Consider the following 18,466-nt stretch of genomic DNA (forward strand, 5'->3'; position numbering starts at 1 on the left):
GTGGAGGAACCTGCAAGTGTCAGGGGATACAGGAAGAAAACATGAACTTTAAATCCCTCTCAACCCAATTGAGTATTAAACCTACAGTGTGGTGAGGAACATTTTACTGTATTTTATTCCTGTGTGGATTTAAATAAAGTAAAATATTAATAAAAAAGACTTAAAACATTACTAAAATAAATAAATTGCTCTTAAATTTGCCTTTCCCCCCACCACATACAAATACAAAGGTACGCGTGGGGTGTGCACAAAAACGTGAATGGAAATTAAGTATTGTTTTGTATGCTAAAGAAACAGAAATAATAAATGGGCTATTATTCACCATATGCATTATTATTCAATTGTAGAAAGCAACCTTGTTACAATACAGGTGTGTTTTAGGTTTAAAACCAGATCATTTAGAGGCATAGAAAAAAAATAACAATAAAAAATAGTTATTATATACCAAGAGGAAACAGAATAAAAACTTTAAACATACAATAAAATATATTAAACTATTCTAAACCACCATAATAGATGAACTAAATGTATAACAATATTGAATAATGACGGTAAGATTTGTGATGCTCTGGCAAGGAAAAGCTTGATGAATGTCTGTGATCATGTAAACTCCTTTCATAAGCACTACTGCAAGGCACTGCTGTAAACAGGATCCAAAGATTTCTTCTTCTGCTTTGACTGTTGTTGGATTGTTTTCTATTTCTTACACCTCTTGAATTACATTGAATAATGTAATTCAAAAAACAAATATTTTCCGAAAGCTATAGTAAAATGATAAGATATCCCCAATCTTGCATATCACAAAAGTATTTGCTCCTTTATTCTGCATTATAACTAAAAAAATAAATATACACATAATATTTTTGGTTTGTAAGACGTCTAGAAAATAATTGGCCCATGTGTAGAAATATACTGGGTAGGGGGTGGGGGTAATTATTAGACTGGGTATCGCTTTGGCCTCTTTTTGCTTCTATTCTGTGTGCTACATTATATTTGCAGATTTAATTACTGGAACAAAACAATGATTATTCTTTCAAGGTTTTACACACACTCTTTTCTAGAAAACTGTAAAAAATGTTTTTAATAAGTAAACTCTGTCCAACTTTTAGAATGCCTTGTAACTATTACTGGGCTGATGTATAACTCTTTGACCGGTTGGCTGTAGCATCTATGTTTAGACACCCCTTGCCCTCTCTTATTATTTTAACATTGTTTTGATTTTCTTACACTATAAATGTTAGAGAAACTCCTAGAATCCCTATGATAGCAGATGCTTATCGGGCCAACAATCCCATGCTGTGCACCATTGCACACCCCATTTATTCTGTCCAGCGATGTCATGTGCAGCAGCAAGTAAATAGGAGCATCCCCTGCTTCCCTTTAGCTGTGCAGCCTGGGATGTAATTTTTTGGCACCCCCTGCACATACTCTTAGGCTGTGCACAGCTGAAGGGGATTTGCACCAGCAAGGAAATAGGAGTATCCCTGCTTCCCTTTAGCTGTGCAGCCTGAAATGTACTTTTTTGGCATCTCCTGCACATACTCTGTGCACTGCTGGAGGGGATTTTAATATTAAACAGGATGTATATAGCGCCAACATATTATGCAGTGCTGTACATTAAATAGGGGTTGCAAATGACAGACAAACACAGACCAATGCCTAATGCTGGGCTGACTTGCTGCTGGTATGTTATTTTGTGAGATTTACTGTTGCTCTCTTTGCGTGTTCCTGACCCTATTACTGTATGCTGCCTGGACCGACCTATTGCCCGTGACCCTGACTCGGCTGTGTCTTTCCCCTTGGATACCTACTCTGGTGGATGGATTACCTGTATATGACTTCTGGCTCAGTATTTTGGAATTGCCTTTGGTGAAATTTTGATACTGCATTATCTGTGAACTCCTAAACCTCATCAGTCCTTCACCAGACGCAATCTCTTGTACACAAAAGTCCTGGGGGATCGGCATCTGGCAAACACTGGTGCTGAACCAGGGCCTTAGACTCTACCAATGCTTTTGTTCAGATTGCTGTCTGACTATTGTATTCTCTATCTACATATAATAAATATCCACTAGTTTGGAATCCAGTTATAGTACTGATTTGGACTCCCAAATTCCAGGGACAGTTTTCTTGGCACTGAATGACCCGGGATTCAGGTTAAGGGATTTCCACGCCGAGAGACTGTGACATCTAAGGGGAGGCAGACTTCAGTGGTCATGGTAAGACCTTTGTTTCTAACTTCTTCTGACTGCTTAGGTACTGGACATGGATTTCAATGCATTCCAATGCAATGTTATGCCTAAATGGATGTCCTCTAGTCTTAGGTCCTCTGCAGTTTCATTTAGTCCCGTTGGTCACCTAATAACAAGTGACACATCCCCCCACAAACTCTTGATTAATCTGTATGATGATGTGTAGTCAAACAAAGAAAGGGAGAATGAAACAGACTTTCCAAGGATAAACACTGCTGCATGCATATTCTGATGGGCCAGACTGAAGAAATTGTAGTAAGGACTAGAAGTGAATCTACCCCATCATCGTGAGGTTGTTATAATTACCTTTATGGTGTAAATTGAGGACTGACTACAGATTTACTATGCATGATGCCATTCCTGTCTGTGATATTTTGTTGTGATCATGAACATGCTCTGGCATGTTCACGTCAGAGAGTCTTTGGCAAGAACAGTTGGAAACTTTCAATAAAAGTATCTATATCTCCCTAGAACCTGTAAGGCTGCTCCCTGTCTACGACTGACTGGAGCTTATATGTCTGTGTGGCTGATAGCTATAAGTGTCACAATGTTACCCAAAATGTTAAAGCAAGGTTGGTAGAAATTGTAGGTGGGTGGCAGCCCCTGTATTGTAACCCAACTTTTTAGTAACCACCCCAAAACAACCCGGTGGTTACTGAAAAGTGCTGGCTGGTGAGCCCAACTAAAAAGAGCAGGGGAGAAAACTGTGTCAGATACAAGAGAAAGGGTCTGAATGAACCCCCCTAGCGGTATTCCCAAGTGTGATCTGGGGTGGATTTTACGTGCAAAAAGTGGTAATTCCGAGCCACACTCAGGGTCACTAAAAAATTAAAAAAAAAAACTCACCTTCTTCCATTGGCCTCCCCTGGCATCCTGCTCGTCCCTGCAGGTCCTCGGGACACGTTTTCTTTCTTCAATCCTCAGCCGGCGACTACAGAGACTACAGAGTTCTCTGGGGTTTCCTGGTTTGACCGGGTTTCACGCGGGAGGCGTGGACGGAAATTCAAATAATTTTGTATTGGATTCAATACAAGCTAGCTGTATTGATTCTAATACAAAGAAATCTTTATATTATATATATATATAATTATATTACATGCTATTATTATATATTATATTATATTTATTATTATATTATATTTATTATATTATAATTATTATATATATTATACATGCTACTGTACAGGTATATTACAGGTTTTAGTATTTTTATGCAATCTTTTTTTAAAAGATTTTTATGTTTTTTATTTAAAGTTTATTAATAAATGTAATAAATATACATAGAAGGAAACCTTTGCATAGAAATTAGCCAACAGGTATTGTATGTCAGCAATTATAAATGTTCTGTGCCAAGAGATAGCAAACATTAGAAACGTTTATTATGCTAAAAAAACTGTAAGTGCTGTATGAATTTGTAAGAGTTGGAGCAAAAACATTTTATGTATAATGAAAAGTTAAAGCATGTGAAAAGAGAACACTTGAGATGTGAATAAATATGAGTTTGAACAGTTCTCATCAGCCAGAGACTTCAATAGTGGCCTCCTAAAAAGTCCCTGTCAAGTTCTGTTTCCTAAAATTAACACCTCCTTCTCCCTCCCTCCTCAGCTCAACAAATTCTGCTGTTACATACACAGATAAGACATTTAGGTAAGCAAATTATTTTTTGCAGAAGTTAGAATGCAGACGCTGCACTCCAATGTCCAGCAGCACCTCCCTACCAAAAACACAATGCTTGCTGGATGCCAAGATAAATGAGTAGTTCCTTACTTACATATGATTTGTACTATATATCAGGATGTTAAAGATACCCCACACCTGGGGGAATTGTAAGTATCTAAAGGAGAAAATAATAATTGACATCCTGCTGCTATAATTAGCTGAATCCAGTAGGCTTCCATAGGTACTCCAATAGAATGAAGTATGAGATGCCATATTCGGAGGGCATTTGGCATCATATACATCGTTTTCACATGGTAAAAGTAATAAAGGGCCTGGATAAGGTTGTCAGTAAGTGTTGTGCTGTAGATTTGCAGCTCTTTTTTGGGATCCAGGCCCAGAATGTTCTGGAAGGAATGGGTGGGCCAGGCACTCTGGGAAAGAAATCAAGGATTGCTCTGGAGCGCCTGGCCATTGATAATAGAGAGGAGCAGATCTTTCGGACTAGGGGGGAATGGCAGCCTGGGGCCAAGTGGTTCAGGAGGACAGGCTGAGTGGTCACAATATTTAGCTCTGTGGAACCAAAAGTGTCAAAGAAAGATAGCAAGGAGGCTAACATTTGTGTCACTAATGCCTTGTGAGGGAAATCCCTGGAGATTGGATTTTGTGGACGGTTTTTGGGAATAAATATAGGCAGTGTGCCCTGAAACTTGAAATACAAAATGAGTTCCATGTGCAGCTGGATTAGATATTCAGCTATGAAAAAGCATGCACAATGAGTGAAAGAGAATGCCATTTTTTAGCTAATGCATAGCATACTCCACATGCATAAGATCGACAATTTTTTTTCTTCCTTTTTTGAAAGGGCTTCTTCTTTGTTGGATCACCCAGCTTCACTGATGAAAGCGTATCCTCTCCAGCCTTGGGGATCTTTAATAAATCAGGCCCTTTGTGTCTAAGGAAAAAAAGGTCACATGGAATTCTGTCAAAAAGACGTGGGCTGCCACGAAAAGGATAAAAGGAAGGCAGCAGAGGAACTTTGCAAAACTCATCTAATATGCTTATAAAATATTCCAGGACAAAGCACCCATTATAGGGCTCGGGCATGTGCAAAAGTAGCACCCAAGAGCCTCCTGGTATGCATGACATGGTATCCCGGGAGGCTCTGCGTTCAAATTCATTCTAAATAGCATAACAAACAAAACAAACAGAATTTTTACCTTACATAAACAGGTTGTCTTTCCTTTTATGTGAAGTACAAATTCTGTTTAGTAAGCTTTAATCAACTAATTTATTTAATTTTTACTTATCAACCATATTTAAGTGCTGTAGATGTGAATATAGCTGTTGCCAGGCATGGCCAGTTAGTGAAACCAGCAAAGCATCAGAAAGAAGGTTTGGAAATAAATATTGTGTAGATATGAAGTGCTAGAAATGATAAATTAGATTAGTTATATCCTCAGTTTCATAATGATTTGTCTGAATATGTGTAATTTATCCATTCCAGATCCAGACCAGATTCCTGGTACACACAACCTGAAGCCAGGAGATTGGAATCTGATTGATAACTTTACAACATGCCTATGTGTTTCCCAATATTAGGATCCATTGTTTCTGATTATCTTTACAGTAAACTACAAGCAAAAAAAAAAAAAAAAAGGAAAGAAATATCCAATCGCTAACAAAATAATTATAGTGAAAAGAGTTTTTTTTTTTTGGCTACAAATAATAAATGTGTATTGATATTCAATATTCATACATAAACAAACTGAACATACAATAGGTCAATGAGATAAATTTGCCCAAGGCCCATTATATCATTATGGGATAAGGATTTTCATGCTAGACAGACTACTACTGAATGTAGCCGTGTAGAGTCTGTCTACCCTACGTGTTTCATCTATTGTATTTCTCAGGGGTATACTTAAGACATAGACCGTCTAAATGGATTAGGAATGGGTATTTGAGATTGGTGTACAAATAACACAGAGAAAAAGGCTACGTACACACGTGCAATGGTTCTTGACGAAGGTTCGTAAATAAAGTAAAGGGGAGAGAGCAGAGCGGGGAGCCACTCCATTGTTCCCCCCTCCATTGAGCAGAACGGAGCTGTACGTACAGTACTCGTTCATGGATCGTTCAGTCTTTTGTCGTTGGTTATTGCACGTGTGTATGTAGCCAGAGGTCTATTTTAATAGAACCAATACAGTGTTCTATCCAGCCCCTTTTAGCTGGGCGCACCACCCGACACTTTTCAGTAACCACCTGGTTATTTTTGGGTGGTTACTGAAGAGTTGGGTCACAATACAGGGGTTGCCACCCGCCTAAAATTTCTTCAAAAAAATGTCTGGGTTTAACACTGCAATTTCCAGTTGCTGCAAAAAAGTTCAACCACCAACAAAAGATAAAAAAAAATTTAAATACTCATTTGTGTTACAACTGTTACATGTCTACAGACCAACAATTTGTTTTATTTCAATTAGAAAGAAGCTAATTTGGCTACTGTACAGTATGCATGCATAAACTAATACATTCTGATACTTTTAATACCTTACCCTTTAAATGAATAAGGATTTAGAGGGAGAGATTATTGTATTACCTAAAGGTTACAAGAGAATATAGTATATTTATTATTTATTTTATCAGGGTAGGAAAAATCATATTTGTATGCATTACTACTTATATATACTATTACTATAATATTACTATATATTACTTACGGTAGTTCTAATTTTTATTGATATCTCAGGGGATGAGGCTCAGAATCTGACAACTCTGTTTTGGATTGGATTGTTAAAAGTTGCAAGAGGATCCCTGGCTACTAGAATAAAAGCTATGGGGGCTCTACTGTCCCCCCATTATTTTGTTTGTGGGGATAAAATTTATATGGGTGAAGAATTATAAATAGGGGTCATTTATAAATTAGAGTGAATATTGCTATTCACTTTCCTTTATGCACTGCGGATCTATGCACCCTATTCTGTTCATACAAAAGCAAACTCGCAAAATACAAAACTAAGCCCCATGGATGGGAGATTTTTCCAGATCACATAAACTTTTCTGCGGCTTTTTATTTTTACAAACAAACATGCATTCTTCTTCAATGCCATCCACCAGTTTCAGAGTTCCGAAGCCAAAGTAGCAGATTTCCTTGTCTTTATTTCTCCTAAATCAGCCCCATTGTATCCTAAAATTCCTAGCATTAGAAGAGACATTCCTGGTCCCCAGGACAGATCACAATTCTGTGGCTGTATGCAGCTGTTTTTGTTGTTTGTGCAATGATCTTCCTATCTCTTGTAACACTTGAAACTAAAAAGAACTAAATTCATAAACCATAGCATTGAATACTACACAAGACAATTGCAGCCCTGCACAACTCAAACACTACAATCCTTACCCTGACACACCCTGATATTTACTCTGACAATCAGGAAGATACAAAAAGATACAATTACCTGATAGTGAATAACAAATGAAGGAAAAGCTGATTATAATAATAATCTTCCACCCCTGGAACTTCTGGCCATGCCACATCTTGCGACTGCCATCTGAGGCACATAAGGATTCGTCTGATCTGAACCCTCTGTGCAGGGAACATAATGCTTTTTCAGAATTTATTCTATTTTTACTTTCACTTTCAGTTCCCAAACATTCAGCAGTAGGGGGCAGGATTGCATTTGTAAGATCCAGCATACAGGATAGTTCAAAAAAAAAATTTAAGCCATTGGAACTGTTAAGCCACGTACACAATTCCAATGCTTCTCGCCCGATAATCGATTCAGGGCCGATATCGGACGAGAATCTGAAGTGGCGGATCCATGGACGATAAATGACAAACGATCGTAATGAAAGTGAGCAGATGTGCTGTAAGTACAACATTGTTCATGCATTGTGGAGTGCTTAGTCGTTGCAAAGGATGGTGAAAGATCCTTTCAAATGACTATAATTGCACGTGTGTATGCGGCTTTAGGTTTGAAGTATTTTATGCCAGTGGATGCCAACATGGTGGTCCACAGAAAAATTTGGACATTTGCAATTTTTATGTTTTATTAGTGTAGGGGTCTGCCTTTTTCTATCTGCTTGCTAAGTTGTAATTTTGTAAATAGCAAATAAAGTTGTTGAAGTTTTTCTGCCCCTGATAGTGGCTTGGGAAACCCCATCAGGATATAGAAAAATGCAGGAGGTACAGGGACAGAGATGAGAACATGTGCTCAGCCAGGATGGATCCCTGCATCCCCTTTTTTAGAACACACTGACTGCCTTGCCTTTATGTAGTGCATTATTATAATAATTCCCTCTGTAGTATTGGGGTATATGTGATATCTTATCAGAGATCACTTTGGGATATCCCTACTGTCAGTGTATCTGCTATATACACAAATATATATGTGTGCTGCCCTTTTCAATTATCTTTCCTGATCTGCACCCTCTGTCTAGTTAAATCTAGCATAGGTTAGGCATCCGATGGCCCATAGGTAGCAGAGGTCCGGTTGCATTGGCAGATTAGTGTGATTGCTAGGGTTTAAGTGGTAGGGCAGATTGTTCCTGAACTCCAGAGACATTGCCTGCATCCCTGCAATCCAGGATCACAGCATACACAGCCCAATTGTTGGTTGGAAGATTTCCTTGCTGTTTTGGAGGATCATCTCATCAGGACATCTTTACTACATTCAACTCCAGAGGCCTCTGCAACTCATCCTGACACTGATCAGTACTGGAGGTATTTGTGGTAATAGACTGTATATATACCCGGGTATATCTGTGCACAATTCTCCTCAGGACTGCTATGTGCGTGTTATGTGTACTCATTGCTGTTCATTGACGATATATATTGTTATTACCGTTTTGAGATATAAAGCTTACAAATACTCCAACCTGTGTGTTCATTTAGCTGCAATGGTTAATGTTGAATGCTGGGTGTAGTGGTTCCTCAGATGTTGTTTTATATTGGTGTTATTATTTCTGGTTAATGTCCCAGGAAGGGAGACCCTCTGCTAACAGAGACCCTGTCCTGGGTGGAGGCACTGCCAACTTTATTATTATCCTCACTCTTCCATATAGCGAAGGCTCAGGATCCTCTTTGTTATCTACAGGTTAGCGCCATAGCTTGTTTTGTGGGAGTCATTTACATGACCCCCCCCATAACAGGGCTACATTAGTAATAAAACAAAAATAATATTCGAATAAATTCATATATTCTGAATGACAATTTTCGCCTTTATATTGCGCTAAATTCACAAACTGTGCTAGAGACAGAAAAACAAGGGAGGCGCAGCGTGGCGTCAGTGTAGTCATAAGTTTTATGAGGGAACTGTTACCGAACCGTACGCTTCAGTATTGTTTCCACCATTACAGTCACCACGCTCTGACAATCCTTATTCTCATACGATTGTTTTATTTTATTTGTTTATTTCTCAGATGTTCTTTTAGGTAAGTATAACCATAACTGTGTATTTTCCATAACTATGTTATATTTATTGGCATCAAATAGTTTGATAACTATCATTTCTTGTTTGGTCTTAGATTGAAATGAACCCATAATGAGTGAGACAAACAAACCAATATTTTGCATTTCTTTAGTAATACCAAAGATAATGCAACTAATGATAATAGTAACAACAGTAATACTTCACTTACCGTGAGCTGATCAATGAATCAGAGCCGCCACAGTCCTTGTCAGCACCATTAGGAAGATCATTATTTTACAAATGTATTTATATTTTTAAAATAATTCACATTAATGGTCCGCAGTAAAATTATGAATTTAGTGGTCCGTGAGGTCCGAATAGTTGTCGATCCCTGTTTTATGCTAGCTATGTGTTGGTATGGCATTACCATCATGCTGTCAGTATAGTTTGCAAACTTTATGTAAGCTCTTGTTCAGTTGGACGGCTGCTGTGTGCTTACAGGGGCATAAAGGAAATCTATCACTATATCCGTATTTAATGTACAGCGCTGCGTAATATGTTGGCGCTAAATAAATCCTGTTTATTATTATTAATAATAATAATAATAATAATATTGTCCCCCTGATATATCCCTAAATAATGAAGATGAGTGTATGTGTGTTTATTCTAATTTCAATCAAAAATCTATCAAGAGGTCCCAAAAACCCATTAGATACTCACACAATTAATGGAAATTTTCTGACTTGATTGATCAAGATTCTTTTGATTCTACGCTCAACATAGAGTGCTTTTATTTGTTTAAATTCAGAAATAAAGGATTGATTTGTAGTCCATTGTATACAACAATTACATTTACTGTTTAATCATAGAAATTGACTCGTGTATGGCTTAATAAGGGAAACAAAGCCGAGATGCCCCATAGTTTAGGGAGCTGGCGATGTGACTTTCCAGGTCACATGATTTTCAATATGCTCCAATAGGCATTGGTATGACCAAAACTGGACCAGTACAAACAGTGGTTATATAGTCACAGTAGGGGGGAGTGTTGTGCCATGGCAGGAGGGAGGGAGATGTGCTGGGTAAATGGAACTTTATGGAGTAGATAATGTTCCTAGTAAGGTTGCAGGATTATTGCAATTAACAGACAATTAACACTTGTAAGGATTTGGAAGGATGTCCCTCGTCAGTACTGTCCAGCATAGTACATAGATGTAATATACAGCTGTATGATTGCACATTCTTTTGTTGCCAGCAGGAGGAATCTTGGGTGACACACAGTGCCAGTTCTCTCATGGACTCACGCGAAGCCAGTGTTGTCAATTTGGGACAGATAGTGTAACAGTTCAAATTGTGTGCAACAAGCAAGCTACTGCCATGCCAATATTCAGAAAAAGGCAGTTTCCTAAGAAGATAAAAACAAAAATTGGGATTAAAAACCCGACTGTTAAACCCGACCTTGGTTTGGGTTAAAAAAATTGCAATTATTGATAAACCCGAACTTTTCTCACTGTATGAAAATCATTACTTACCCGGTCCCGCTGCGATCATCCATCATCGTGTTCCAGCATCGTCCTCCAGCATCGTCCTCCAGCATCGTCCTCCAGCGTCGGGTGCCTTCTCCGAGAAGAAGCGTGTACGTGTCCCTGGGCGATGACGTAGGCGCGTGTGCGGGAAATTGAAATTCAAACTCATTCAAACATATTTTGTATATACCAAAGGCCATTACTAGTCAGGTCTCCTCTACTTACTCATCACTAACAGTTCTCATGGAATAAGGGTTGTGCTGATATTCTAAAATGTGTTAAACATATCTGCAAGTTGATTTATCTTATTCTCACGCTTGTATTTGTCACTACCAGTATCTGATCCCGATGAATCTCCTAGAAATGTAAAAAAGAATGCAGTTAGTGAGGACATTTGACAAACAGTAATTATGTTTTTTTCCTTGCAAACATTAAGACTTGATTTCTTATCTCAGCATTTTAAGGGAAACTCCTGTTAAACTGGTAACAGGAAAAACTTAAATCCAGGCATTTCTTTTTAGTTTTGGATAGAATGGGAAAGAATTAAAATTCATTCTGTCAGAGCTGGGATGTAACTATTCCATTGTTTCTAATGTGAGCTTCATAGTGACTGCATTGTAATTTTGCTGACTAAAAATTCTTTATAGATATTTAGTCTTGTTTATACAATCTATACAGACTACAGGTGTGTGATAATAAGGAGCCAATCCTTCAAAATATCTGTGGAAACCAGGTAAGTGCTAATGTCTCCACTTAGTTGGGGGGATAAATAAATGCAGCCCCAACTGAGAAATGTGTCAGTACAGTAGACAATAATCCACTTACTATTGTATTTAAAACTATATGTAATAAAAATTAGGAGCGGGCTAGTGAGTCATCAAAGTTAAAGTTTTCTTTCATCAGGAGATTGTACAGTACTCAGATCATGTCTCAGTGAGGAGGCACTGTATTATCTTACAGTTTCAGGCCTTTTTCTTATTCATCTCTATCCATGTCCTCTGCACTCTTGGACCTACTTCCCCCATCCAGGTCATACCTAAATGGCCCCATTGCTCAATGCTAGGAATGAAGCAGCCATCTTTAAAAATAGCAAAGCATGCTTCATACCAGATCATTAAACATATAGGATAACCAAGGGAGCTTTTAACTAACAATAATGGGGTTACCAAGCCTATGTATTCGTGAGGAGGAAAGCTGGATCAAAAATAATTTACTTATGTAAGCATATAATAGTGTTACTAACAAATCTCCACTACTGTTGTATGAAATAAACACAAAGGTATGCCAGTTATAGAATGGTTATCCAGCTACATATTTCCAGTATGATAAAACTTGTCTCTGTGTTTCCTGATGCATTTCGCCAATAAGGCTTGCTCAGGGGATTTGGAGAGACTCGCTATTTCAATATTTCATATTTTTTATGTATATTTCATATATTCTCTATATTCCTAAGACCCTGGTATTCATTGTCTCCTCTTAAATACATGAAATAGAAAGTCTTTTTCATTACAGAGCCTAAGACCTTCCTAAAAATGTCAAAAGCCATTCTCCCATCTGTGTGTACCTCACTATCCTATAAGATCCATGTACAGCCCTCTATTTGGTGCATAGCAGTGAAATCACTTTCTAAGAGACCTCACCTCTTAGCTAAGCATTAGCTGACACTTCTTGTCACCTTATACATTATCTACACAGGTACACTCTCTGATGTATGAAGGTTTGCTCCATGCCTACTTTGGAGCCTCTGGGTGCAGCTGCAGCACCTGTTATCATTCCCTTCACAAAAAAGGGCTTTATAGCAGAGCATCTGTGTAGGAGAAGAGGAGGGGTGGCTTTTGGTTTGCTAGGAGCCTATGACGTTATTAGAGACCCTGATGGTAGATATATGTTGGTTTTGGGCCAGGGATGTTATTTCTGACAATACTGGTTTATTATGTCCCCACTGGGTCTATTGCAATTTTTAAAAGCTGTTCACTACTTTTGTACCTGCAGTGGTTGGCACATGAATTTAATGAGATATCCCAATTTTAAACCTACTAAAATCATGGATAATTCTTTATTAACTCGTTTTGAGCTTTGGAAAAGTCAGGGAAGTTGTGATAAGGTAATACCTGTTGTGATAAGGTAATACTTGTTAAGGTGATTTAAGGAAATCACCGTAACAAGTATTACCTAAGTGAATAACACAAGCAGCTCAAGCATGTAGTTATATCACTTCTTCTCAAAACTTTAAAATCACATCACATTTTATATAGTCAGACAACTAGGTGGAAGACACTTAGTAGTTAGTCAGTAAGAAAAAACTTAATTAACAACTTCGCTGAGCAAGATGTTTCAAGGTAAGAAGCTGCAAGGTAAGGATGGAGCAAATATTGACCTACTGATGAGGATATAACTATTGTTTCAACACAACTCAATTATCTGCAAAATATAGCAAAAAACACAAAAACAACTTAAATTCAAAAATCAGCAAAAATATATTCCTTACAATACTAATTTTGGCTTGTGTTGCATCCCATCTACTTTTTGATGGTAGATCAATAAATGCATTATTCAAGATGGCGATTCCATGGGGAGCCGGGCTGAATTTATTTTCTATTTTTTACAAATCTCTTCTTTTCTCATCTCTAAACTCACACAGATTACTTTCCTGGATCTCATGATTCCTTTTGATGCCACTTGCAGGTCTGATCCTTTGTCTAAAGGTAAAATTTCTAAATCCATCAGTCCCTCTATAATATTGTTGAAAAATTCCCCTATATGGTTCAGTGGGAAGCCAACTTGCCTGTGTTGAAGAGAGGTGCAGGACTGGCAGAAAATGGTGTACAGTTTATAAAAAGTCTTTGCAAGGAACTTACCTGTCCAGTGAGCCCGCGGTGTCCCTGGGGATCTCAGCTGCAGAGGGAGATGCCGCTGCAGCAGGCAGGATGGCTGAGGTTGCTGCCCTGCTCGCAGCGTGTCTCTCCCTGCAGGCAGAGGGATCTGTTCTAGCCGAATTACTGTTTGGTCAGACAGCATCCCCAGCATCTCTATGGACGTGATTACAGAAAATCCTGTTCTCAGCACTCCTGTGGATGTGCAAAGTAGTGCACGTCCCAAGGGTGCTGTGGGAAGAGGTGCGCGCGCTACTACGCGTGCCTCTTGTACCCCGAGGGTGTGGCTGCCTCGCCCACGGGGCGGGACATAGTTAGTTTGAATTCCCTGTGGCCAATTGGCCGCAGGGGATTCACTTATTCCCCAATCAAATGGCGCAAGGTCATTGGGCACTCTGGCTATTTAAGGAGAACATGTCCTGAACACCATTGCCTGCTATAAGCCTCTGTGAGTACAGTGTGCTTTGGTGCGTTCTTTGTGTTAGCTCATATTAACCAGTTGTGTCATTACTAATAGCGACCTGGTCTGATGCCTGATTCTGCCTGAACTCTGCCTGCCCTGGCCTTGGATTGTTTGTGACCAGTCTTGCCTGCTGCCTGCCCTGACCTCGGATTGTTCCTGACCTGCCTTTGCCTTACCCACCTGTACCACGCTTATTGGACTTATGATCTGTCAAATACCCTTGTCTTGTTTAATGATGACAATAAAGCTTGATAAAAGGATTCTTGGAGTTGGCTGTGGTTTGTGTGCCCAGGCGCATTACAGTCTCCTTAAATACAGCTCTAACAGAAGTGAGTTATAAAACTATCCTTAGATGGTATATGGTTCCACCCCGGATCCCCATCCTCAATCCACAGCCCTCCCCTGGTTGTTTCCAAGGGTGTATTGGTGAGAAAGCCTCACATTTGGTAATATTATACCAAGGTGCAAAGGTTCTGTACAAGAATATATAATTTAATTACTGTTACTCAAATTAACTTACATTATAACACCAGATAGCACTTTTTTTTCCTGAAGACTGGCCTACCTCTACCAAAACATTTTGGTTGTTCATATATATGTTGTAGTTTAAGGTAGGTCTATTTGCTGCCTTTTTTGACTCATCTCCAATCAATATGTTTTTGGTATACTGTTTTTGTGATATCTACGGCTAATATTGCCTAATAAAATAGTGAAATACAAAAAAGTACCTTTCTCAATTATATTTCTCCTTTGTGAATGTGCAATGTCTCCTTTGTGTATTTTATTGTCTGCTTGTTTTTTTCCTAGAAAGAAAGAAAAATAGCAAAAACATTAGAATAATGTTTTAAACAACCATAAACAAGATAATAATTGATAGAAATAAGAATAAAAAAATTGAGATTCAACAAATATGTAAGAAAAGTAAAGAGGGGCTTATGTTTATGAATGAAGACACTGGAACCTCTATTTGAAATGTAAATCCTCTAGTAGTCTTATATTTCATATTCTCAATCTCTGGGTACTTTCTACTTCATGTAGCATTTCTTTATTATGTTTCTGACAGTCTTCTGTAGTACAGGTTGACAATCGAAAATCTGGCCATCGATACTCCGGATGCTTCAGTTTCCAGGCATGAATTTCAGATTGCATGTTTAATACAGGGACTGTAGTACACTGTTTAGCCATTTATGTTTTGATGGCGCTGTTCTGCTGAAACAGCTGTTAGGTCTTGCTTGCTAAACTAAATACACATTGAGACATCCCTGCTGCCTGCTCCCTGGAACTGTGCCAGTGCTGCGAGAGGAAGACTGGCCTGTGTTTGGAGGTAAGAAAAAAAATCCAGAATTTTCAAAAATCTGGCACAGGTCCGGACATTCCAGATTTTTGAATGTCAACCTGTACTTTGGAATTCTCTACCACTCCTATTTTAACTTTGCAAAATTAAAGAGGATTGGTGCTGAACAGTTTTACCAACTATAAGATATGAGGAAATGTTCACAAAAATGTAGGGCTTTCTGAACATAAACTATTTCAACCCCAAGAAGAGCGATAATGTTACACTTGAAATCTTTCACAATGCAGAATCAGCTTTTTTAGATAATTAAAGCTGTAACCATGAATCTGTTCACTGTTGTTTACTGTAGTTGTAAAAGGAAATTTTGCAAATGTGTCGGTATGTGAATGGCCCAGTAGGGAAACAAAACCAACAATTTGGACACTTTCTGAAATTTTCTAAAAGAATTCTGAGCTTTATTAGAGGACAGGTTCACTTCTGTCTCTTTAACCACCAGCAAACGCTCCATAATTCTCTCACTTAATCTAACCCAGACAGCCCAACCCAGGTTTGGGGGTAAGGAAGGTCGGTTTGAAGGACTTCTAAGCAAAAATGAACTAATTTTTATTAGGAATTTTATCATTTTACTTTGATGAAAAATGTGTGGTGGGAAGAAGTTGTTTTACCTTGAAATCCCCAGAATATAACACATAATAGAGCTATTATTATTACTAATAATATTATTGATGTTATCCCTCCAACATTCAGTATTCTGTAGGTGGATGGCTCTGTAATGACATAAAGTTGAAAATAATTAAAAAACAATGAATTAAACCAATGATGTACAGTATGCAAAATACAAAAAGTAACATAAAAATTTACTGGTGGTTCGCTGGTGGTGAATGCATCAGTGCCATCTAAACACGGGTAGACCAGGGAATGTTTCAGTGAATGTCAGATTTACTGCTTTATAAACAAAGGCCTTTATAGCAAAGCATGTTGTTTTTCTGTACTAGGCAGAGTCACATTTTTCTTGATTGCAGGGTTCACAAGGAGTCCACACTCCCCCCAATCTCCTTGTCATAGGGTACAGGGCCAGTGGTTGTATGGGAAGCAGTGAAAAGTCCCCATATTTCCTCAGGCCAGGTTCATGTTACTTTAGGCAAAGTACATATTTGTTTTGAGAATAAAAAACTCTTTAAGAACCTTTGCAATGGCGTATGGCTTCATTTACTACGAGATTTTCATATGGTAACAGCTGGCCAATAAAAACACATGGTTGCATCCACGATGATAGATACATTTATCCAAGGTACAGACAGTATGCAGAATACTTTTCTGTTTGAGCAGGCAGTTTTCTTTTTGGCCAGATGATGGAACTGAAGTACCAGGCTGTGGGACAATGGGCTGCTTGGCCACGTGGGGAAGCTGAAGAGGCTTGGGATGATTAGTAGTGTTGGTGTTCGAATTCAGGTTGCCCTTACATTCGACCCAAATATGGCCATTTGAATTCGTTTAGACCCGACTCGAAAAACACGGGATTCAACAGCGCGAATTTGGTGCTCTGAATTCCGGAATTCAGAAGTCCCCTTTAACAAGGTAACTCCCAAACATGGGGAATAAGTACAGCGGTTCATAATAACTCTTACTGGTTCCCTGAAAGGTTAAAATATAATTCCAGACTTTAATGTGAATGTATTCTTTATTAAATGCATGTGATTTGTGTGTACTTACCTTTTTCATACTAACTCACCTGAAATAAGGGTTCCCACAGTCCCTGGGCTGTACTTATCATAAGTACAACCCAGGGACTGTGGTCACAGCTGATTGGAGGCATGTGGGTGCAGGGCACGTGCCTCCAATCAACTGTGACCGCAGGCATATTGAACTCATATGACCTATCTATTGAGAGGTCATATGAGTTCAGTACGCCTTCCCGATTTCTTTTCTTGCCTTGTACAGTGTTGTGCACAGCTGTGGGAGTCTTCACCTGTCTTTTTAAATGTATATGGAGGCTGTAGAATCTCTACACAGTCCCGTTGATGTTCGATCGCCCGAACAAAATCGTCCCGTTGGATCGAATAGTGAGATATTCGACCAATACTAATGATTAGGAGTTAATTATTGTGGCTGAAACCCATCCTGGCAGTGATGCTGTATATATAAACTTGGCGTGTGAGTTGGGAGGAGTACAAAGAAGAACTGTGAATTAAACAAAACAAAAAAAACAACAACAACACAGGAGTGTTTAGTTAAGGCTCTACTGCTAGGAAATTAGAGACCTGCGTTAGGTTGCCCAGAACTGGACAGTGAGGGAACTAACAGTCAGTTAGAGTGTCCAGGGTTTATTTAATTGTTCTGTTTATTTTGCATGCTTTTCTGTGTGAATAGACTTAGTAAATAAACCCTAACTGAACTGCCTGTGCCTGGTTCCCGTCTGCTATACCTATCCAGTGAAGTCACACAGGCTCACTACCTTGCTAGTCCTACATTATCTACATTTAATTACCTTTCACTGTCAGAATAAAGACAAGTGTTTCGTCGTGGCTGAAGGACATATGTGTCACAGTACAGGAATACACATCTCCATCTTCCTCCAGGCTGGAGGGTCTCACAGTCAGCAGGCTGGTGGCATTGAAGGTCCCATCACTGTTTTCCTCTGGCCCAGTGAAATATATGTCTCTGTCCACTGGTAATCCAATACTGGAGCCCTTCGTGTACTTCTTCCACCGAATCTGTACAGCTTCTGGGTAAAACTGGGTGACTTTGCAAGTAACATTGTTTTCAGTTCCTGGTTCAATTATAACTTGAGTCGAAGAGAGACTGACCATTGGTTGTGCTGAAAAGATCAAACATCTGTTAACAATTATCTTTTTAACCACCTAGCCGTTATGCCCGACCTTGGTACGGGCAAAAAAAAAAGGCTAGGATGGTTAAGCCCGTAATTTTGTCACATGCTTACCTCCATGGTCCCGCTGCACATCCAGCGTCGTTTTCCAATTCCAGCGTCGTCCTCCG

General features: G+C 38.8%; 2 protein-coding genes across 3 annotated transcripts in view; both read right to left on the reverse strand.

Annotated features, from left to right (window-relative positions):
* LOC140338163 (natural cytotoxicity triggering receptor 3 ligand 1-like) overlaps window positions 1–14,234 on the reverse strand; it is a 29,774-nt gene extending 15,540 nt beyond the window's left edge. The window contains exon 1 of one of the 2 annotated variants that reach the window (XM_072422244.1): window positions 11,065–14,234. In XM_072422244.1, coding sequence (XP_072278345.1) covers window positions 11,065–11,068 — 4 coding nt within the window. In that variant the 5' untranslated portion in view covers window positions 11,069–14,234. Of the gene's footprint in view, window positions 1–7,363; window positions 7,496–11,064 lie in introns of those variants that run through there. The other variant, XM_072422243.1, reaches the window with a different exon arrangement.
* LOC140338164 (natural cytotoxicity triggering receptor 3 ligand 1-like) overlaps window positions 10,091–18,466 on the reverse strand; it is a 19,229-nt gene continuing 10,853 nt past the window's right edge. The window contains exons 3-6 of the mRNA XM_072422245.1: window positions 17,958–18,287; window positions 16,135–16,236; window positions 14,904–14,978; window positions 10,091–11,196 (exon numbers count right to left, since the gene is read on the reverse strand). Of these exons, the coding sequence (XP_072278346.1) occupies window positions 11,108–11,196; window positions 14,904–14,978; window positions 16,135–16,236; window positions 17,958–18,287 (596 nt within the window). The 3' untranslated portion in view covers window positions 10,091–11,107. The remainder of the gene's footprint in view (window positions 11,197–14,903; window positions 14,979–16,134; window positions 16,237–17,957; window positions 18,288–18,466) is intronic.

This window comes from Pyxicephalus adspersus, chromosome 9 (assembly GCF_032062135.1).
Source record: "Pyxicephalus adspersus chromosome 9, UCB_Pads_2.0, whole genome shotgun sequence".
Taxonomy (NCBI): domain Eukaryota; kingdom Metazoa; phylum Chordata; class Amphibia; order Anura; family Pyxicephalidae; genus Pyxicephalus; species Pyxicephalus adspersus.